The sequence below is a fragment of the Pavona decussata genome, unplaced genomic scaffold (genome assembly GCF_977016875.1).
Source record: "Pavona decussata unplaced genomic scaffold, jaPavDecu1.1 SCAFFOLD_53, whole genome shotgun sequence".
NCBI lineage: Eukaryota > Metazoa > Cnidaria > Anthozoa > Scleractinia > Agariciidae > Pavona > Pavona decussata.
This window is the reverse complement of record NW_028145475.1, coordinates 1,843,772-1,867,134: the sequence shown is the minus strand read 5'-3', so window position 1 is coordinate 1,867,134 and position 23,363 is coordinate 1,843,772. Positions and strand designations below refer to the sequence as shown.

The 23,363-nt window shown below is 37.5% G+C and overlaps 2 protein-coding genes across 4 annotated transcripts; one reads left to right on the top strand and one right to left on the bottom strand.

The window, feature by feature from the left end:
• Nucleotides 1-469: 469 nt before the first annotated feature.
• Nucleotides 470-8,887, top strand: LOC146480411 (sperm microtubule inner protein 8-like). 3 transcript variants are annotated; one of them, XM_085109593.1, is made up of 8 exons: nucleotides 470-798; nucleotides 3,914-3,975; nucleotides 4,096-4,154; nucleotides 5,519-5,595; nucleotides 6,264-6,382; nucleotides 6,918-6,982; nucleotides 7,446-7,478; nucleotides 8,533-8,887. In XM_085109593.1, the coding sequence occupies exons 1-8, from the start codon at nucleotides 543-545 to the stop codon at nucleotides 8,555-8,557; spliced, it is 696 nt and encodes a 231-aa protein (XP_084965719.1). In that variant the 5' UTR covers nucleotides 470-542; the 3' UTR covers nucleotides 8,558-8,887. The 3 variants fall into 3 exon arrangements, with proteins under 3 accessions (XP_084965719.1, XP_084965717.1, XP_084965718.1); XM_085109591.1 differs by lacking the exon at nucleotides 470-798 and adding an exon at nucleotides 1,288-1,678; XM_085109592.1 differs by lacking the exon at nucleotides 470-798 and adding an exon at nucleotides 3,427-3,816.
• A 2,174-nt stretch (nucleotides 8,888-11,061) lies between these two features.
• Nucleotides 11,062-23,323, bottom strand: LOC146480410 (uncharacterized). Its single transcript, XM_085109594.1, has 13 exons — nucleotides 23,157-23,323; nucleotides 22,671-22,716; nucleotides 21,695-21,878; nucleotides 19,107-19,162; nucleotides 18,803-18,919; nucleotides 17,182-17,252; nucleotides 16,414-16,463; nucleotides 15,142-15,205; nucleotides 14,943-15,035; nucleotides 14,388-14,441; nucleotides 13,672-13,733; nucleotides 12,707-12,801; nucleotides 11,062-11,786 (listed from the first exon to the last, which is right to left on the bottom strand). Exons 1-13 carry the CDS (start codon nucleotides 23,247-23,249, stop codon nucleotides 11,692-11,694), a joined length of 1,080 nt encoding a protein of 359 aa, XP_084965720.1. The 5' UTR covers nucleotides 23,250-23,323; the 3' UTR covers nucleotides 11,062-11,691.
• Between the last annotated feature and the right edge of the window lie 40 nt (nucleotides 23,324-23,363).

Genomic DNA, 23,363 nt, shown 5'->3' with positions numbered 1-23,363 from the left:
AATTACGGCACACCGGCATTCCATATTGGAGTGTTAATTGAATAAGGTAGGAAAAATAAACGACAGCTGCTTTGAATAGGGTCCTGATCTTCAAGGTCCACTAGCTAGTCGAGGCCCTTTTTGTTAATTTCAGTCCTCTAATACGATCGCGAATTCCTTTTTACATGTTAACTTAATTTAACATGTAAACATTCAACATTTCAACATTTTAATTTAACGTCCTGTGATGCCACATGCCACTTTCTTCAGTCTTTTGGCAATGAAAAAATAAAGGAAAGGCGGAAAAAATACTGACAAAAGCATTTTCTTGCCAGCTTATCTGAGACAGTTAAAAGAATATTTTATCACAAAATATAAACAAACGTCGCCATTGGTCTTGCAGACTGTTTAAATGAAAACACTCGAAGAGTTTTCATATATTATTTATACAAGTAACTGTCGATCTAAAAGCAGCTGACAACTAGTTCCTTTTGTAGTGCATTAACACTCGGCATCAACCCGCTTAGTTTGTTAACGCATAAAGAGGAAATATTTCCAAAGAAATGGAAACAAAATACTACACACTCTGGGCTAAACCTTGTAGCGTGGGAAGAAAAACCCTCGACGTAAACTCTAGAGAAGGATATACGCTGAACGTACCAAGTTCACCTCTGGTTTTCGGCCCAACGCGCAGGTTGACAGCGGTGAAAGAAGTGTTGTACAATCCGTGTCTTCCAACTTTAAGACGGATGGATATGGATGAAGTGCTGGGAAAACTGACGATGGATCATTCTCGCCATTCAACGCCGTGCAGTAGAGGTGATTTTCAGAATTATACAGTTAAATATCACTTTGTATCAATTGAAACAGTAACGTGTTTCCATGGTAACAATGTCGGCAAACTCGATACGAAGAATCATTGCAGCTTTACAGCCTTCAAGTGGCACTGGTTCTTATTTATAGTTTAGTATGTTTTATGACGCATTCTCCTGGAATATATTCTGAAATGAAGAAAACTAGAAAAGATGAGGTGTGAAACCCAATCTACAAAAAGAAAAACTTAGTACCGTCCTCACTTTTGGATTTAGGATACTTCAAAGGGACTTCGATTCTTTGCAGTTCAGAAACGACCACCTCGCAGTTTTAAATAAAGAGGGCATACCAATAATCATTGTGTAAACATACATGACAGTTTTATTTGCGTTTGTTTTGATAAGATGCCAAGTCATCAGACAGTTCGGAGAGTTTAATTATCATGAAACTTCAAAACGCGCTTAATTACTAGTGCCAGTCCTCCCATTTGCGCACCTCATTTGCATAATTTGTGTTTAATGTTCCATTGAGCAAAATCTATACGCGCACTTAGTTACATTATTGCTCTCTCAAAGTTATAAACAACTCGAACACGGTCTAAACTAACGCGGCAAAAGAGAACCCAGTCCTGCCAAAATGTCGCGTCATCTGCAGCTTGCGCTTAGCAGCCGTTACTATGATCGCCAAGGGATAAGGTTTAGTCAACACGACGCAGTGCGGCCACACGGGACGGACTATGGCTACTCGCCTCCAAGGAGAATGCTCGCTGCAGTGAAGGAAGGAATGATTCATCCCCAGCCACCCAGCTATCGAAGGATGGACCGTGATACCTCGCTGTGCAAATTGCCGATTGAACACTGTCGGAATTCTACTTCAAGATCTGCTGGTGAATACCTAGAATATTTTCATAGCTTTACATAGATACAGTCTATTATAATAATATGGAGTTGTATTCAATTATGAACGGTGGGTTAAAATAAGGTTTTACTTGCGTGTATGTTCTTTAACTTATTTGGGAGGCACGCGAGATTTATAAGGGAGGTTTAAGTGCATGCCGTGATTTCCGCCCAATGCGTTGCATTCAAGATACATGTTTAGGAAAATCTTATCTTTTGTTCGAGTTAATTCCGACAAAAGTGATCAAGTCTACACAGCCACAACTTTGAAAATTATTACTAAACAATTTTTAGTATTATTTGAATATTATTCAAAACCATTAGATTAAATAGTGTATTTACTATTTCGTACTTAAAATATATAAATATTATAATTTGGTAAAATTTAAATGTTGTATGTGAAACAGAATGGTCTTCTGGAATTTTAGAAGCCAGAATTAACTAAAGCTTTCTTTTTCTGGTAAAATAGCCTTGAAGTTTCCAAGATCTCAATTTTTTCCATCTCAGAATATTTGTTTCATGAAAACCAATAACAGAAGTTAGGAGTGGAGAAAGTGACAACATAATAATCCATAGCAACCGCGCGCGCGGAAGCGTGATTCGAGGGCTTCGCTCGCGCGTTTAATACCACTCGCAGTTTCAAAGATCACAGTCTTGTAAATCGTGGTTGATACATTGTTATTACCGGCAAATACTTAAGAGGCAATACCGTTGACAAATATTTTTAATTATGTAGAAAACGGAACTTCGTCATACCAGAAGGTCATTGAGTAGGTTTCGATTTCCGCCGCTCACTGCAGCTGCTAACCATGGTCCATACTCATTTAAATCGATCTCTCATCAAAACAATTCTTCGTCAATTGACGCAATGACTGAAGCAACAAGTGGTAGCAATGCGTTATCGATGAATATTATCATCAGAAATAATATTTGTTTCGTGATTTCTCGCATGATTCATCTTTTTTATGCTCAGAGAATGGATATCTTTGACATTTTGACCTGTTTCGGAAGTTTAGACAAATGCCAATTGTTAGAAGTTTTCATTAATCAATAAATCAAACCTTTAGTAGTAAAAATTTAGTAAATGATTACAGGAGAGGTCAACAAAAATATTTTTGCTAGCAAGGAGGAGGAAGGTACTTACAAGTGCAGCGACTAACAAATTATTTTAAAAAGCTAACTTTACCGTCATCGAAGTTTAAGAAACTTTCTGAATAAGGCTAAGGAGTACTAAGGAACTAGTGTAGACACTTGCTCATCTCCGAAGCAACATTTTGATAAATTCACGTACCATCAACCAGATTCAAAACTTTAAAAAGTTTGTGTTTTTATATAAGTGAGCCTTGGCAGTCGCAGTCACGGCCAGCATAAACTGGTTTGTGATCATTTGTCTCGATGCAAATTCACTGTAGCCCCCAGCTATAATCACCCAACAGGTATTGTTTGCACAATGGCTCATTAACTTAGTATGTGATCACTTTAAAAAGTAACGATTCCCATGCGGCTGACAATTAACTTTGACCGAAGTTTAGTTAATAGAAAAATTATTCTCGAACCTCCAAAACGCGCGCGGTCCGTGTTGTTTCACTTGCAAAACTTGCTCTCCACTTACACTTCAAACGAAGGTTAATTTTAATGAGCGGTGAAAATATTGACATCCCATCGGTTTTCTTTTCAATGCAAAAGTCAGATTAACAAACGAGACGGATTATACGTCACACAGCAATTTTACCTCACAATAGCCGTGCGCGTCATTGATTGGTCAAAAGCCGCACACCATTAAACTAAGGTTACTCGGTGTGTCAAGTGCATACAGTCAACACACGCCGGCGCCGAGTCGTCTGAAAACAAAAGGCAGGAATCTTTAAAATCTGCGAGCCTCAGTCTTTGGTAACTCGGCAGCTTTTGAGTGCATCCCCTTCGCGTTGCGCGTTTTGGGGCCTCGCGATGTCGACAACGACTCAAACAGCGATGCATCCGTCTTTTGGACACCGGAGCAATATGCTAGCCTCGGTAAAAAATGGGTTGTATCATCCCATGCTACCAACATTCCGAAGAATGGACATGGATACGGCAATGCATAAATTACCTGAAGAGCATTCGCGCACTACGACGCCATTGACAAGGGGTAATAACTTAAACCACGATCTAGCTACAGATACAGGGTAGATAAGCTGCTTTGGCTTGAAACCGATTATAAATTCCAACTTGTATTTTTCTTTCAGGCGATTTCAAGAGTAGCACAATCACTCTGTTCAGACCAGCTGACAGGCCGTTGTCAGGCACGGTAAGTCGACACTGAAGTTGTCTCCTTGTTGCACGGCTTATTCCATCTGGACTGGACTTTTGCCGTGTGCGAGTTAGACCTACAAGGCTGCGATTTTTTGACAGAGAGTTTATTTTTCAGAGAATAACCGAGACGGGAAGACAACTTCAAGCAACTTCCTACCAGCCCATTGAATCCGGGTAAGTGATCTGGCCCAAGACGGTACTTTATAAAACATTATGTAACGCGAAGCGGGTGTGTAAAGTTGAAGAAAGAAAGCTACTGGAATCCAAAGGTCAAAAGAAAAAAAAAAGCAAGAATATTTTGGATGAAAGCGCGTTCCGTTGGACCGTCTTTGTAACAGCAAAGTAAAATAATTATCATTAATTCTTGTAAAACTTTTGTCAGTTTTTGTGCTTTATTCCTTTGTTCAAGTATGTCGAGTGCTCAGGGAACCTTTTTGCAGCACACAGCAAAGTTATCGCTATTTATTAATCAAGTCACTGTCTTGTTTTGTTTTAAGCGTTTTTCATTCGTTTAGTTTGTTTACTCTTTCAGAAATTTCTGTTGACGGGAAACTGATTTGTTGGGAATCCAAGATCCTCTGGAACAAAAGCACAGGCTTATTAGATTAATCTTGAGACAGTGCGCTAGATTTAAAATTCGAAGCCAAAGCGCCGACTTTCGGAGGAACAATGACAAACAAGCTGTGCTTTAAATCCTTCACTCTCAATTATAGCTGGATTTCAAATTGTAAAAAAACTGAAAAATCAATAACACGACTAGAAAGCACAGCTCAGCACGCGATACTTCATGATTTCATCGACATGTTCGAAAGCGACCAAACTGCATGATTCAAAATCGATTCTTGTCGGTAGTGTGTTAATTAATGACTGATTCCACAAAGTAAACGGCACTGTATTTTATAACTATTTACTATTCCTTTCTTGCGTAAAGTTCCTATCCTGGTTTTCAAGTAAGATAAGAATGTTTCTGCTCCGTCGGGTTTCTTCAAACTGCCGTGAAGTGATTGGTTCACAGAACTAGCTCCATAGCATCGGCGATTACATCATTAGCGTTCGGTAATATAATATCATTTGTATCAGTCTCCAGTTTGGTAAGATAATACTTAAGAAGCTTGAAAAAATATTCTGGACTTGAAGGTGATGCAGAATTCAAAGTCTATAGACTGTGAAAGGGAAAACACAAAATGTTTTCGTTTTTGAAGAACCGAGCAAAATAGGGACTGTTCGAAGAGGCTTTTTGACCGGCGGATTTTGCTGTTCTTTGATCAAAACTGTGATAAGGTTCTGACTTCGCTCATACACAATGAGTAAACATGGTAAAGCAAGTGGGTTTTTTTGGAGAAGACAAAGCAAAAACTATTAATCAAGCAAACAATCAAACGAAATCTGAAGAGACGGGGCTGAGACGTTAGTGCCATCTGTACCGCCCACTAAAGAAGAACAAGAGAAAAGTAAAAGACTGCAGCAATGTTTTGTTCTCCTCAGTTAAAAAAAGGTAATTTAGCATTGCAATTTAATCACCGTTTTTATTTTTACAGTGGGATGGCGGAATTTCTAGAGCGATCCATGACAGCAAAATCTCGTGCAAAACAACCCTCACCTCTTGCTCCAAACGGTAAGCAAAAGATCTAAAGATATCCATCAAGCTACTCATTTGGATGTCTTTTGAAAAATAAAATAAGCGCAACCATCAACATGAAATAACGAGAAAGTCCAAACAGCACGGCAAGCAGCTACACAGGAAATACAAGCCAACTCTTCTCGGCGCATAGCATTTGCTCGGAACACTACGTAAAAGTTCTTCCCTAACCGCGGAGTTTTCCCCCATGAAAACGGTGTCACGCGAAGGTTGGTTGACGTGACACGTCAATAAGAGTATTCTATACTAACAAGACACCTGCGGTGGGGTGGATGGGTTAGGTAACGATTGGACGCCTGCCACATCACTGTTTTGTCTAACAGTCTGACAACCTCGTTCCCAGGCTCCTCTTCAGTTTGTAACGATTCTGCTCCTAGTTTACGTATTTAACGCTACTATAAAAAGTGTATTTTCAGCTGATCTCTTTGCAGAGACAAGTGATCACTAACCTTTAATTTCAAACATTAGCATCGAAATTTTGTCACCAAATTTAATATCCTTTCTATTGTTCCTACTATTCTTCTTGAGGGAATTTGTTGAAAGTAATTACATTTACTCGTAGTTTTCTAATTTCTTTTCTTCACCTTCCTCTGATTTGTTCCACGAAGTGTTTAATAACGGAATAACCACTGTTTAATCTGCAGAGCCTTCAGAGCCATACACATTCATGCCTGAGCCATACCTCAAGTACTCAGCTGATCAAATGAAGTTCAATGGTTATGCCACACGGTACCTGTCACCCAGGGAGACCGGCTCATGGAGGGTGAGTGGACATTTGAAATTCCAGGCATTTGATTGGCTTAGCAGCCATGGTATATGAGCCATCATACCATGCCCGAGAAATAGCGACCATTAAATTGTCCTCTGGTTGTTCTTGTAAAGCGAAGACAGCCAGAGCTAGCAATAATTTTTCACTGTTTTTAATAAAACAATTGTTCCACCCACTCTTGTCGGATATAAGATGGCTATCTATTATCTCTTATCCAACGTGCGCTCGTAGACTACGAGGAGCCAGGCTTACTTTTCTTTAGGATACAGAGCAAGTGAAAACATCGTGCACGCGCAAAAATCATCTGTGTCGCCTCCTTGTGGGGGGAGGGGGGGGGATTTTTGCTCGTGCTCAAGCGTTTCAACTGACTTGCAGGATTTTTTTTTGGGGGGGGGGGGGGGGGGGTGGCGGGGTGGGGGTAGGGTCTGCACTGATCCTTACATTCCTGTTGTGAGCCTGAAGCTCTTTTGATCATCCAATTTCATATATAATCCTCCTCTAATGTTCTTTTTTCCTTTATTTGTTACAGTACTCTCTCAGGCAGGAGCCCTACATAGACTTGAGAGGGCAGCGCCCTATCCCTGCAACAATCTAGTAAGTTTGACTTGGCAGAAAAATTGGAAGTGGTTTGTTTCGGACAATAATTGGAATGAAAACCTGTGATATTTTCCCTACGTTTTCTAACTTTTGTTGTCCCTTGTCAGTATTTTTATACCCAGGAAGAGCCTGCATTTAATTGCATTCCAATATTGTGCATTATGAATCACCAAGAACTTAAATTCTTACTAATTTGTTACTTAATATGGCTTTGTAAACGTGCGTTCTCCATAATTATAAAGGTTGCTTCAACACGTATGATTTGATGAACAAGTTGATTCCTTTAACGTTTTCAAGGCAGATTTGATAGTAAGAATTTTAGAGGCAAATGAATCTGTAAAAAGAAGTTTTAGCAGTTTCGTTCATGGCAAATGGAGGATAATGCAGATGACTAATTCATGTTTTTGCTCACACCAATGCTGACTGATTGGTTTCCATGGTTTTTCTTTGTGCTCTGCAGTAGTCGCTATCGTGATGCACACCCAAGAGCAAGGTAAGTGAATAAATATTTAACACATTTAACTTATTCGAGGTACTGCATTAAACCCTGGCAGTGCTCATACGGTGATAATCTCCTTCGCAGCCGTTATTGGGGTCGTCACGCAACGCTCCTTGGGGAGGAGCATTGCGTGACAGCCCTAACAACGGCTGCGAGGGAGACTAATACGGTCACGGAAAGTCATGGAATTTTAAATTTGCATTCCAGGCTTGGAAAAATCATGGAAATTAGAAAAATTTGTTTGGGTCATGGAATTTCAGATTTTTCAAAAACTTGTGTTTAGGTGATGGTTGAAAATTTTTGAAAACTTCGTCAGCATCAAACCATTCAGCAAGTCGGTGTCAATGATAATTTTGAGGTCATGGAATTTTCTTTCCCAGTTTCTGCGTGAACCCTAGGGTTTGTTTCTAGGGATACACTAAGAATATTATAAGCAAACAGCACCTGAGATTTGGGGGGACTTCTATGTGAAGGTGAATTTTTACATCGCTCTCAATGGTCAAGATCTACTTTGAGTTGTTTGGAGTAAATTAAATTTTGAGGCCGTAGAAAATACTGTTAATGAATAAATAATTACCGATACACTCCGTCACCCTTCATCTAAGCAACATTATTTTACATTGTGTATCTTTGTACCAATTCATCAATTCACCCCTAAGAACATATTATGTACGTTTCTATACAAATCCTTACCAAGGGGAAGAGTGGAAGTCCCACAAAAAAGGGGCAAAGGTAGTCATTAGAATAAGGGAACCCTTGAAAGAAACCAGAAGCTCATTCTGTGGGTTAATTAATTCTTTCTGACAAGTAGTTTCTGAATTGTACACGCATATATTTTTTTTGTTTAAGTACCCAAAAAGGTGCTGAAATAGCCGTGCCTCCCCTGCCCAATTCCTTTATTTTTATTGTTCCCTACCCTTGACCACCAGGAACACAAAGAACACATTGCAGAGAGCATACCTCCCACTCCCCCACCCTCACCCCCATCCTCCACAGTTGATGATTGGAAATTGATTTCGAAACGTTTGACACCAGTTTTTGTTTACAGTGTTGCAGCAATGCATTGGCGATGAATTGAAGAGCCATCAAGCTTGGGACTCAGTCTTGGCTTAGTCATGACAGTTTGCCTGCAAAAAGACCAAATCTGGTCTGTTTCTTAATGCCAAATGGCTTTTCTCTGGCACTTCAGAAATATTACTTCAGCACCCGAGTGAAATTTCAACCAATTTAATGAAAAATATTTTAAAATGCTGTGCATACACTGTGGACAATGAAACATTTTGGATAAAAAGAGAATATTTTGGAAAAGAGAGATATGCAGATTGTAAATGGTGATAAATGTGTAGCCATCTATATCGAAATGGCAGTGTTTGTAAATAAAAATAAATCTTAACATAAACACAGCTGTATCAGAGAAATGTTTTCATTAATACCAGTAACAATGCTAGAAAGTTTTACTAGTAGTACACCAGAACTCCCCTCAAATCACATGGCTTCAAAAAAGGTAATACTGTATGCCCCTGGTGGACAGTGATCGATCAACCCTTACTGTTGGTTGTCGGGTGTGTAATTTTGTAGGTAAGAATGGTACCACAAGCCCACATTGTTAAATGCTTATTCAGGCAAATTTTAAGTATGTGTATTGAAGAAGATACAGTAAAATTTTGCAAACCAAAAGATGTTGACAGATATTGTGAACATGCCCTAATATTGTGGGCTGGAGCTACACAAGTAGCGTTTGCAGTGTCAGGAGACACAAGATAATGACCACTCTTTGAAATTTAATACAACTGGTACGTGACACTACTGTTATTGGCATTGGGGGGATTTGGGTGTGAAGGACACTTTGGATTACATGGTTGTATTGATTAATGTATGGGCATTCTCACAGGTTACCGTTAGTTTACAATGTTTTTGACACCAGTTGAGAAAATAAAGTTACCTGATGGGTAATACACTGCACTACAAAGACATTATTGAGCAGAAAGCACAGTACAGATGATTTTTTTAAAATCCGTTTGTTAAAATTTCTTTGAGCCTTTGGATTTAAAAAAGTAAAACCTAAACGTTTCTGCTAAATCAAAATAATGTTTGCTATTATCACATACTGGTATATAATTCTTCCTGGATTTTCTTCCTTGAATGTGCCACCAGGTATTAAGAATGACAAGTTTTATTTCTCTGAATCAAGACTTTTAACAGTGTTTGCTATGCATGGACTTAAGAGACTAAAACCAGTCCAAACATGATGTCATATTTGGACTTTTTTTGGCACTTACTGGTCAGAACACTTTTAGTTTTAACTCTTTAAGCTCCAATAGTGATGAATATTAAATTCCTTATTATGTTACCACTACTTGATAAAACAAACAAGTCAATGAGAATAATGTACGTGTAAATGATCACTTAAGATGGAATGTCCTGATTTTTAAATAAATTCTCCCAATTAGAATCATAATAAATATAGAGAGGACAGTGAGGAGAATGTACATGTGAATGTCACGAGTTGAATGGTTAACAACTAGATTCTGAACTCAAGATCGTGTGAATAAAGAACTGCATAATTTGGCTCTCAGTTCAATCAAGAATTGAGTTCAAGATTTTAATTTGGACTTTTAAAGCTTACTATGAAATAGGACCTGAATATTTAACAGCCATTTTAATTAAATACATGCCCAGCAGAAACCTTCGCTCTGCCAATAAAGAACTGTTAGTAGTCCCCGAGCACAATCTCAAAATCTATGGGAAGCATGCTTTCTCAGTAGTTATGGAATAATTTACCTGATCATATTAGAACTACTGCATGCGTAGTACTTTTAAAAGAAGAGACATTTCTTTTTATAAATTCTGGTCATTCCTTTTAGACCCTTCTTGCATAATAGCCATTTTTATATTAGTGAATTACCATAATATATTTATTCAGTAACATAATGCTTATTTTTTCGTTTAAGTTGTTGTGTAAAGCGCTATTGGTTTACTAGTACAAATGGCGCTATAGAAATAAAGAGCATTATTATTATTATTATTATTATTATTATTATTATTATTATTATTATTATTATTATCGTTTGATAGTTGATGAGGGTGCAGAGGTTTTTCTTTGCGACATCATCTGCACATAGGAATAAAATTATTCATAGTTAACATAATATTATTATTCCTTTAATATAAGCCATGGTTAATACTCAAATGAAATGAAAATTTTACTTCATTGACCTGTTATTTTGAAGTTTCAACTGTGCGAGTCAAACACCTTTTTCCTACTCACTATCTAGACAGTAGATGGTAGCATAGCCAATCAGCATTCATGATGCCACAAGATTTATAACAAACAATGATGTGCAGTTGTGTAACAAACCTTGTTACAACAGTCACCCAACCAATAACCTATTAACAAAGGGTCAGCTGTGATTAATTATTTAAATTAATTAATTAATTAATTAATTAATATTAAAGCTGTTCAGTATCATTTTCTTTTAACATGTTATCTGCATGATAAACAAAGTTTCTTTGAATTTTTTCAGTTATTTTTGCCGAACAATGCCGACATAGTAAATATAAACAGTCATGACAAATAAAATTTTATTCACTCTGGAATTTATTTTTTTAAAAGAGCAGTGAAGTGGTTTGTGTGACATTGGATGTAGTCAGAAGCATATTAAAGTTACAGCAATCTGGACAAAGATATCATCCACAAGAAAAACATACATGATGCACTTTTCCCAACAACAAAAGACTGCTGTTAACATTTGCTGCTATGTTTTTCCTGTGGAAATACATTGATTTGAGTAGTGTGCTTATGGCCCTGGGTTAATATTTTTTCCTGCAGTTTAAAAACAACCCTGAGACAGTTGACACACTGATCATGTTTTTGTTTTTTTGTTTTGCATGAGTCTCTCAGATTCAAAGCCCCATCCATGTGAAGTGCATATTTTTCTTAAATTAAATGCGTGACAGGAACAGCTCCTACACCGGACAAAAGCCATGTATCTTCCATTAATTTTGTCAGCTGTACCAATCAATTACCATAATTATTTGAGTGCAATCTTAATTCTTCAATTTATTTGAGTGACTCTAAGAATGAATAGCTTAAGTCAGACAAGATTGGGATTGCCAGGTTGAAAAAAGCAGTGCAAGTTTTACATTCACACAAGGAATTGAGCTAAGGACACAACACAGCTGTCACGCACCACTTGGGTTGTGTTTTCTACAGTTCATCGGTGGGTGCCTTGACCTTGAACTGTTTCAAGATGTTGCGACGCATGCTGAATTCATCCTTTTTGGCATCACTAATGGCACCGTCTAGAAGAAAACAAGATGCATGTAAGGAGAACCATCACAGCTGATCTTACTTTAATTTTTTAACTGAAAAGGAACCCTTCTTTTACATTGTAGTAATGTTGTAAACCTCACTGTGATCAATAGGTGGGTTGGGCTCTACAGTACTTCAGCTCTAGTTGATTTCCTTCTTTGATCTATGGATACACAAAAGTCATGCATACCTCACTAGTAACCAGCTCTGTAAGGTAGAAACCTTCTTAAGACAGTCACCTTTCTAAAGAGCGATTTACACAGTACAACTTTGTCGCATGCGACAAGCTTACGACAGGCCTACAACACAAACTGTTTTGTGTAAATCAAACCTACAACTCGCTTACGACTGTTGTGTATGTCACAAAAAACTTTGAAAATCCTATGACAATCTCAGGTATAGGCAAAGTTGAATGATGAGAGTTGTGTTCGTTATTTTGCATGACACGAGCAGTGCGCGCTCTAGAAATCACATGTGACAGTCGTAAGCAAAAGTTGTACTGTCTAAGTTGGCCCTAAGGAAGGCACCTCTCTCAGCCAGACACCTTTCTAAGGAAGGCACCTCTCTCAGTTAGACACCTTTGTAAGGAAGGCACCTCTTGAAGGCTGAAAGCTCTCGAAGATACCAGTTCAAGTTGGTCTCTTCTGGTTTTTATCTGCCTTTAAGATAATTATACCATTAAGGTCGACACCTCACTCAAATGGATGTGAACTTTTATCTCTCTTAATCGCTACATTGTACTTAAGGTAGCAAATCTCTCAGGTAAACACCTCTCAAAATTTTCCAAATAAAATGGCACAGTGCATGTACATGTCTGTGTACCTTTGATTTCCAACAAGAATTAATGGATGTCTTTTTGGTCATTTATAGCATAATACAATATTTCTGTTCAGTACAAATCAACTCTTACCCAGTAAACGTTCCAAACGATCAATCTCAGTGGTGATAAATGAGTCTCCCTTACTCTGAACCCTCTCCATAACCTTGGTGTAGTAGGTAGCCATCCTGGGTAGTTTGGCAAAAACAAAGTCAGGGTAATAAAATCAAATATTTACTCGATCCTTAAATGGTATCATTCATATAATTATGTTGCCTTTAACAATAACCCTAAACAAAACATCTCCAGGCTGATTTCAGAAGGTAGAAAAATGTCAGATTTTGCCCAGCAAAATAAAGTGTCACTAAAATGAATATATGTACATGATGAAAATTCTTGGAAAAAAATTCCGAGCCCCCAGCAGGAATGGAACCCCCGATCTTCCGGTTATAAGTCTCTTAGAGACTTAAATAACCCCAACCCTGTGACCTGCTCACTACATAAGTCACCCTTAGCTCAGTGGTTACAATATCCAGACTAGTAACTGGAAGGTCATGGGTTCGATTCCTGCTGGGGCTCGAAATTTTTTTCCGAGACTTTTCATTGTGTACATATCATCTATTTTATAACATTGGGTGGTTGGCTAAATTTCTAATTGTACACAATGCTTATCTAATGTGCTTGCATGATGCAGGTACAATGAACAGTTTGCAAAAACAAAAAACATGATCTTTTAAAAATCACGATCCATTTGCAGCCTTCTCGACTAAATGCATAAAGTAAAAAATGATCTTTGACAACCTGAGTGGTTAAGAGATACCAAAGGATGTGCATGACTACCATTTAGTACCATAACAATATTTCAATTCAGCTGTACAGATGTAACTGAACTCTTAAAACAACATGTGATTTTCATTGTCATCTTGAGTGTACATTCTGTACATATCTAATTTTAAAACCATTTACCATGTACATGTAGCTACATGACAAAAGTTGATTAAGACATTTGAAATTTTCATACTGGTATAATGCAAGATCTGTTAATTGAATCTACCCACTTAGTATTTTCTTGAGCATCCATGAGGGACTTAGCCTCTTCCAGGATTGCATCACGTTTATCCTACAAACAAAACCATTGGGAGAAATACAAAAGTTAAACAAATTAATCAATCAATCAACCAACCAATCAATAACTCAATCAATCAATTGATGTTTCCGGAAAATAATAGTCTAGGATAAGATGCTCTACTAATAAATTTTTTATGTGGTAGTTGAATACATCAAAGAACAGTGGCCATATACCCTGAATGTTTCTTCACCCTCAATCATCACAAGGGAAGATGACAAACTCAGAAGAGTAAATAGTGAGGCCATTGAAATACATTGCCAGGCTACTACTAGATAAATAAAGACAGCGGACACATGACAGAACCAAAAACTCACTGTCACTTGAAAACAACTTTGTGAACAAGGAAACAAAAGGTTTTGCATTTCAAGTGGATTTTAGATACGAAAAGGGTGACTCTGTCCAAACTAATCAATATTGCAAGGTCAAAGAGCTGACCACCTTCAATTCAGTTAGTTTAGTATAAACATACCTACCCGCCTCGACTAGCTTCAGCTATTTGCGGGTAGGTATATAAACACCTTGAAACTGTCTATTTTTCAATAAAGTGTTGTTGTTGTTTTGTTTTGTTTTATTGCCAACAACATTTGCTATTCAGAAAGGTGTGTTAAATGGCAATGCTATGGAGCACTGCGCTGTAAAATTTACCTTATTGGTCATGAAATCCTTGGCAAATGCATCAAATTTCTCAATCCTTCCGGCCTAACAAAGAATAGAAACAAATGATTTAATTGGAGCAACTAGGAACAAGGCAGTGCTGCACAAGGAGATAACAAGAAAAGTTTCATTTTTTGGAGATGCGGAGGGGTTGTAATTAAGCTGGATCCAGTAAAGGGGTGGGGGGTTGCAATGATATTATTAAGCTGGGTCCAGTTTATGGAGAGCAGGGCCCAGTTGTTCAAAGCCCAATCAAGCTAATCCTGGATTAACATGACTTTGATTTAAGTTTAATTACTAATCAATAATGATTCTTCCAAAAGATTTCTGGCCCTCAGTTTTGAATTAGACTTTTCTTTACCTTTAGCTTGAAATGAGCCTTTAAAACCTTTTTTAATGAGCTAGATGAAAACCTTGATTCACGTTTTAAAGTAGATTTAAGTTAATCTTTCGAACAACCCGGCCCTGATTACCCCCTTTAAACACTAAAAAAGAAGTAATTTATTGAAAGAGTACACTTATCATTTAGGAGAAATATATAATTACCTCCTCACTAATTCCTCCTCCAGAGACTCGGTTGGTTTTGCACTTTTCATTCAGGAAATCTATGAAGTCTTGCTCGTCACGGCCTCCACTGTACTGAGACAGAAGATAGAATTTACTACACCTTCCATGCACCCTGAGGGCAGCCATTACACCAATAAACAGGAATTCCCCCTTTCTTAACATTGAACATAACTTATACCTCTTCTCCATCTTTGTTGTCTTTGGGGAAGAATTTAATGGTAGGAAAGCCACTGACTCCATACCTAAAATAACAAAATAATAGAGGAAAGCATTTTTATTATTAAATTGTCGACCACTGATCAACAGAATATGTTGTAGCACTATAATGTGAACAAGATTGAAGGAATGAACAAATGAAGAATGCAAGAACTCCCATCACGGTTATAATTTTATCCCCTCAATGAAAATCAGGAGATAATGAAATACAATAAGGCAAGACTCTTGAATGTTGGAAAGTGTGTTCAATTAGCTTTAAGATGAAAAAATTAAGAGGGTTGTGGCCCCCACCTAAAATCTTTGGAATGAAAACATTGACAACATGATTGAGCTGAAACTTTAAAACAACCAACGAGCTCTACTGACTTCTGGCAACCCTTATGAAGGCCTGATACCTTTACTAAGCAGTTACAAGTTGGAAGGATTCAGTCACAAACATAAACTTGTTTTGCTCCAAAACTACTCTGAAGTATTACCTATCTTACCAGAGACAAACTAGGAGGGTGATCTAGAGGTTAAGGGGTTTAGTTTCTAAAGAAACTGCAGGTGCTGAGTTGGTGGGGAGTAAAGACGAATGTGTGGTTTTATTGTCAGAGTGAATCCTATGGTCCAAACCTTACACTTTAGTCAACAAACTTTGTTTCACATTGTCTCTCCCCACCCAGGCACAAGTTGTATGAAAAGAACTCATAACTATATTCATCCAGTGGTTATTAAAAATTACTACCTTGGGGGAGCTCAGTGACAGTGATTGAGCCACTCAGGGACTAATTAAGGACGGTGCCTACTAATACAGAGGTATTTTTGCGCAGTTTATTACTATGCAGGAAAAGCGGATCTTAGCAAGGGCTATTGGAATTCAAAAAGAAAATTGGAAGTAACCACGCATTTTTTTAGAGATAACTCAGAACAATAATTCTAAAAAGTGCCAAAATACAAAGCAATGTATGGCATTTTTTTTATCAAATTGAAGCTTTATTGTCTCTGAAAAATGCATGGTTACCCTAAAGAGCATTTGCTAAGTTCTGCTTTTTCCACAGTTCAGTTCAGTTCAAGTTCATAGTTTTAAACCGCGCAAAAATATCCCTGTATCAGTAGTCACCACCCATACGAAACCCGAGTATCTCGAGATATGCAGAACATATGCACAGCAACAAAAGAAGGACATGTCATGTGACTGTATTGTATTGAAATTTATTAACTGATTACAAGTCACAAAACAATGGCTACTTACTTTTCTCCTATATCCTTTTCTGAATCAGCATCTACTTTGGCCACAACACACTGAAAAAAAGTTCATATTAAATAATCTTTTCATTCATGTTTACACATGTAAGTTTTTCTTTAAGAATTCTTACTAATATTTCTGAACTTAAATCCAACATAAAAATGTAATGGCAAATTGAATATTGCTCCTTGACTTGATAGCTTGATAGTGTAAATAGTGCAAGTAATAGTATCGTGAGTGTAACTGTATTGTGAGTACTCAATGTCTTTCAATCTTTTCATTCATACTCTCACACAAGGGATGCTATAGATAACCAAGAATGAGGCAGAGGACACCACAGAATATACATATCATAATCACAACACGAGGAAAGGGACTGTGGTGAAACATTGTCACACATTAATGAAAAGTGATTGGGATTGAGTTATGTTTACTTACTGAGGGTAAACAATGTTGCAGAGAGGGTAGTAATCTTTTGATAGTATTAAAAAGCCTTTGTTGTGATTAGTCAGATGTGATGCAATGGGTTTTGTTCTGTAACAATGACTTATTCAAAAGCACAAAATGAATGTAACTAAATCAAGACAGATGACACAAAGAATGGCTGCATAGGAGACTAGTCATAACACAGTGCTCCTCCGTTGTGTGACAACACAAAGAACGGCTGTGTAGGAGACTAGCCAGATGACCAAATGGCAAATAAATTGTGTAACTAGGGATGGATAATCCATCTCAAGTCACAAGGAATATTCCTACTGGCATTGCTAAACTTACATTTGGCTCATTCCTGAATGCTTTACCAACTTGTTCATATACCGGAGCAAGCCTCTTGCAGTGTCCACACCCTGAACACAGGATAAACAACCAAAACAAAAAAGTTAAAATGGAAAAATGGCAACTTGGAAAGCAGACTGCTTTAAAATATAAGAAATTTAATAGCTCTGTACCTAAATACTTGAATTTGATGAATTAACTCATTATAATTGCTTTTACTAAGCACACGCACACGCACTGGAGAACCTCATCGCAAATGCGTGTGTGCGTGTGTGTGTGTTTGGCCTTGAAAGGACTGAAGCAACTCAAGGAAAGTAGGAATAAGTTCTTATGTTCTCTGTTGAAACCAAAACAAACAGGCTTCAATCAAACATCAGGCTCTCTTTTGTTTTTTCTTGCGCTTGTACTAGAATACTGAATTCACTATCTGGATGCTACAAGAGGCCTCGATCCTCCATTATTTACATATTCTAGGGACTTCCATCCAATGTGTTCAAACCATTGCCTTAGTTAAGAGTTAAGTCTGAGAGAATTAATTCCTATAAATATTCGTTCTTTGTTAGAATTATTAATCAGTAATTAAAAATGATTTGCCTTAGGAAATACTGTAGCAGAGGTAAAGAGCTAAGAATTTAAAAGGGAAGTTAAGAAACATTCACCAGTACAGTAGGCATACTTTATGATGATGTTTATATATTGAGAGTTTTAATAAATTATAGAATATTATGGGTATTTTGATATAAATTATGATGTATTTTAATATTTTGTTTATATTTACTGGTTTTCTTTTCTCCTTTCTTTTATTTTATTTGGGAAATACCCTTGATAGGGCTAACCTCTGGTACCTCTTTTTCATATGGTTGATATTTGTTAGCGATTGTATGAAAAAGTATAATTAGCGAGGCAGCCTGGTTGAGTGATCAAGGCGCTGGACTTGAGATCTGGAGGTGTCAGGTTCAAGTCCTGCTCTGACCGCTAGATGGAGTTGTTTCTCGGTAGCCCCGAGTTCAACTCCTCAGTTACGCTTGTAAATAGCCGACTGTTCTGCCTCCTGCCAGTTGGGATTTTTAACCATGTTATTTTCAATTTAAATTATTTTTTTTGTGAAGTTTAATACTCGGCCCCACTAGCATTTGTGCTACAAACACTGCCAAGGGTAATCTTTTTAAGAACATTTTTAAAATGACATCCAGGGCCCAGTTGTTCGAAAGCTGATTAACGCTAATCCACGATTAAAAACTAATCAAGGTTTTCATCTCATGTATTAAAAATGTTTTTAAAAGCTAATTTTTAAGTAGTGGTAAAGAAAATTACAAGTGAATACTGAGGGACAAAAATGTTTTTGAAGAGCCTTCATTGACTAGCAATTAAACTTGAATCAAAGTTTACGTTAACCCAGGATTAGCTTAATTGGGCTTTGAACAACTGGGCCCAGGATGGGAAAAGATGAGTACCTCTGGAGGTAACCCAAAAAACATACTTTAAGCCTGGGACTACAAAAACGACTATACAAAGAAGACGGCAACAGCTAAAATGTAATAATTGATAAAACTGTGGTCTGTTAATAAAACTAACGGAGGTCATGTTTAAGGACAGTGAAATATAAATTATACAGACTTACATGGGGCATAGAACTCAACCAAAACATCCTTTGTCTTGTCCAAAGCAACTGAGTCGAAGTTTGAAGTATCCAAATCTACTACATTAGTCTTGAAAATAGCTTGAATAGCTTTGGCACCTGGTGAATATGAAGGAAATCATACTTCAGAATAGCATATAATAATTAAAAGTGATCTCATTAATTAACCAATCAATCAATCAATCAATCAATCAATTTATTCACTTGTATTGTTCATAACGGTGGTTTCTTCAAAAGCACCTGACAAATAAATTCCACAAAGTAAAAAAGAAAATATGCCTCTTACCAGATTTGCCTTCAATAAATGACACAAAATCTTTGATATCCCTTCCACCTGAATACCTTCAACAATAACAGATCAAAGATTAGATCAAATTAACAAAGGAATTAGCAGCACATTGTGTAAGTTTGAGGTCAAAGGGTTACATGTAAGTTGATGATTCAATGCCTGGGTTGTAATCTTTATCATAGGGAACACAAAATAATATTATAACAATCATAATCTTATGATGACTAGGATGACGAAGAAAGGAAGAAAGGTAAAAATGTGCGTGAAAGCAAAGCCCAATGATTTGACTCTTTCATCATTGTTGTCAGCTACAGTTTGGTTGTGGTTTATTACGCGAGATGACGTAGTCAGCCAGCGTCTTAAATTCGGTAGCTCATTCCTTTTGTATTCTTGGGGGTCAAAAATTGCTTTGTTTTTTTAACTTTCCCGTATCCCGTCCCCGTCCTGAAAAAATTGTGTGATTTTTATTGGCTGCAACTTTGAATCACGTGCAAGTCAGGTTGGATTGCACCATGGATATCCATGATCACACAAGCAGCAAAAAAGATACTGCATCAGCAAATATAAAGCCAAGAGTAAGCTTTATACTGAGGCGAGTATTTTTGTTCAAAGTTCATAGAAGCACGCCATGTGCAGCCTGGTACGTCATGCAAGAGTTCAGTCCACGCAATCTTCAAGTAAAAATAATTTGAAATATGACTAACTCTTGCTAAATAAGAATTATTTCAATGAAAGCTAGTTTTCTGTATTATGCTTCATTATTCACTGAACAAACCAAAAAGGTTTTGATCCTGTAAGTACTCCGGTAAGAAAGTTATTAAGTCGCATTCATGGTTCACATGCATTTCAATAAATTCTACACGGTATGTATTAAACAGTTGATGAAAATTTATTGACCACGTCCTTTTGCTTTCCCATAAATTACCAGTTCTAAATTGTGAATTCAAAATGAGACATTTTTTCCCTTTGAAACCTCTATGAAAGCTGACAAGATCTAAAAATGTTCATTTCACCATAAATTTGCATAATTTTGTTTACGACGTCACTGATGCGTGACATGGCACTTTCCGTGGTAAAAGCAGTAAATCGAAAGAATAACTTCTAAGAAGCACTCGACATTTAAAACGGTGGAAATTGGAGAGTTCCTGGCGAAGGAATCATGCTTTGTTTGACAGTTGTAGAAAACTGGAAACCGAGACCAACACCTGAAACTGAGACCAACAACACAATACCCTTTTTTGACATGTTGGTAACTAGAGATTGGGATGGCTACCTCTCTACCAGTGTTTACGGACAGCCTACAGACACTGATCAGTACCTACATGTAGCTTATTCACACCACCCACAATCTGTAAAACGCGGTACTGTCAAGCACCTGTATGATAGATCGAAACACCTCATAACTAAACCATCAGTTATCTCTAAAGAAAAGAAACACTTCTCAACAGTTCTTGTTTCTAACGGTTATCCATTTTCGTTTATGAAAAACAATACGAAAACAAAGAAACAAACAGCCACAAAAGAACCTGCGCCTCGAATTACATCTACTGTGGTGCTACCATACGTTGAGTTTGGGTTTATTGACCAAGACCCACATTGGTACACCCACAGGGTTAAAGAGGCTATTCACATAAGACTTCACCCTGACAACATCAACAGAGATAATGGAATTGAAATTCCAGAAGCCTGGATGCCCATGATCAAACAACACAGAAGCTGATCGGTACTAAGGTAGACTGCCGAGGGAACAATTTCTACTTTGAACAACAAGGATTGAAATCCTCCAATCAACAACAGCCTAAAAGAGGATCGAAACACACCAATCAACAAACCAAGGTGCTACTTATACTGTTACGCAATAAGTCAACACCATCGCCTGATTCATGAAGGCCAGCAGTATATTGGTCAAACCGTCGCAATCCACATCATGTGGCTAAATGTAAATTTAGCAAAGTTAAAATCGAAGCAAGTGCGGGTCAGCGGTGCCCACATGGCCGGGGCATGTGGGGGGGCACTCCAATTTGTAAGAAAACCCGGGTTCTTACAGCTCACATGTTTGTGCCAGTTCATTTCACATCTGTTCACTTGCCGGAGCTTGTGCTATCCAAGTTTGTTGCTCCCAGTCCCTCCCACCCTTGGGTAAGTATGGTTTTGTGGTGCATATGGTAAGTATTTTTTATTTGTATTCTCAGCTGTAACTTGCTGTTATAATTCCACTGATCGTTCAGTGTGATGGTGCTGGGTAGTTGCTGCTCACAGGGTTGCCATGGTTTCACAATGTACTTGTACAGCCTAACAACCCTACGTGAACCTCTACGCTTATGCAAGTGGCCAAAAAAGGGGCCACATTTGTTCACTTCACCTGTGGGGCCACCAGTCTTTCAGGCACCAACCCCCAAGCTCATCTACTGACCATGAGTGTAATATGTGACTCAATCATGAGACAAACAATTAAACTCAGCTATCAAACTTTTTTTCAATTAAAAAAAAAATTAGAAAACCACAAAATACATTTATGCCATGAAAGTATTAACAGTATGTTAGGAAAAATAGTAAATACATGAATAAACAAAAAAGTTACTTACTCTTCAGCACTTGTGCTTCCTTTAGGAAAGTACTTCAGGGTAGGAAAGCCAGTGACACCGAATCTTGTACCTAACTCTTTATCGCCATCGGCATCAACCTTGGCGATGACTACGTCATCTGATTTGGCAAATGCTTCTCCTAGTTGGTCATAAGTTGGTGCAAGGGCCTTGCAATGACCACACCCTTAAGGGATAGAATGTAGAATGGTTGACAACAAAATCTGTTTGCTTTTGATACTGTTTATGAGTTGAAGTATTCATATATACTGTATATATATTCATGATTGTGTAACCAAATTTTAGAGATATTTTTCTCAAACAATTCAGAGCGGTAGGTAGTTCTGCAATTGAACACCTACTGGAACTCATTGATAATCAGACAACAAGCCTCCCTTTTTATCACATTATGATTCTTTAGAGAGGCAAAGTTTTGTATTATAATAATATTGTACAATAAAAACAGCTGAAATTTCATTTGAATGTGCATGAATGTTTTGCTTTTTGCTAGTGAAACAATGCCTGAGGCAGAATTTGTTTTGCAAAGAGCAAAGGATTATTTTTAGAGATTTGAAATTTATGAATTTGGAATTTTCTTGGGTTGCAATAATTATTTTTCCAGATAGTTTTCATGGTGTTCTAGAATCCATATTCCTTTTCAGAGTTTTAGACCAAAATGATTAAAATTGATACCCTCTTTCAGACCACAATACCTCAAAAAACACACCCTTTGGTGCTGCATATACTTTTATATAGCTTACCGGTATGTAGCGGAGTACCCCCCCCCCCCCCCTCCCTTGGATCTCCTCCCTCAGGATTCCCAGTCATGTTTGATCCTTGGGGGCTATGGACATTTTCTGGGAGAGCACATAATTTATGCCTTCATTACTATTATTTATGCTACTCTGTGCTATAAAACATATCAAGATATTGACTACTACAGCTCTGAAATATACAACTATATATCTTTTGTACTCACAAGGGGCATAGAATTCCACAAACGCAAATTTATCACCATTTACCACCTAGAGGAACAAAATAACATCAGTTTTAGAAAATGACTTAGTTAAATATGGAATCAGACCTTTGCTGATGTTAATTTTAACTTTGTGGAGTCTGTGGATGATGGCTCAAACTTTCTTGACAATTTTAACAAGGGAAAAATTGGCAGGTCTGATGCAACCGTGTGCGCAAAGAAAATTAAGCTTAATTAATATTCTTCCAAGCGTGCGTAAATGAACGCTTATTTGTAGTCAAGATGAAGGAAAACGGACAAGAGACGAGTGGCATACTTAAACTTTGATCTTAACAACAATACTGAGAAGAAAAGAGATATAATGCAGGATTCTAAAGGCAAAAAGGTTCCGTCCAATCAACGTTTGACACCATGCACCGAGCATTGTCAATTTGGAAGGCGCAATCTAGTCAAATACTTTATATCTTGCCAATACATAAGCTTACTTACCGAGTCAAAATTGTCGCTCGTGAGATCAACAACTTTTGCTTGACATACGTAAAGTCCAGCTAGGACGAACAAAAAAGTCGATAAATCTACCATTTTTACGTAAGAATACCAGAGAAACACCTTCAACTGCCTTATAATGCACTGCACCGCAAAGGAAGGAAGACTGAAAAGCGCCTGCGCTCTTTCGTTCAGCGGATACAAGAACTC

Coding starts and splice junctions, on each gene's coding strand:
- LOC146480410 (XM_085109594.1), bottom strand. CDS start 23,249: ATGGTAGATTTATCGACTTTTTTGTTCGTCCTAGCTGGACTTTACGTA. Junction 17,253..18,802: donor GGTTGAGTTCTATGCCCCAT/GTAAGTCTGTAT, acceptor TCCTGTGTTCAG/GGTGTGGACACTGCAAGAGG. Junction 12,802..13,671: donor GATGCTCAAGAAAATACTAA/GTGGGTAGATTC, acceptor CAAACTACCCAG/GATGGCTACCTACTACACCA.
- LOC146480411 (XM_085109593.1), top strand. CDS start 543: ATGGAAACAAAATACTACACACTCTGGGCTAAACCTTGTAGCGTGGGA. Junction 799..3,913: donor TTCAACGCCGTGCAGTAGAG/GTGATTTTCAGA, acceptor TTTTTCTTTCAG/GCGATTTCAAGAGTAGCACA. Junction 6,983..7,445: donor CCTATCCCTGCAACAATCTA/GTAAGTTTGACT, acceptor TGTGCTCTGCAG/TAGTCGCTATCGTGATGCAC.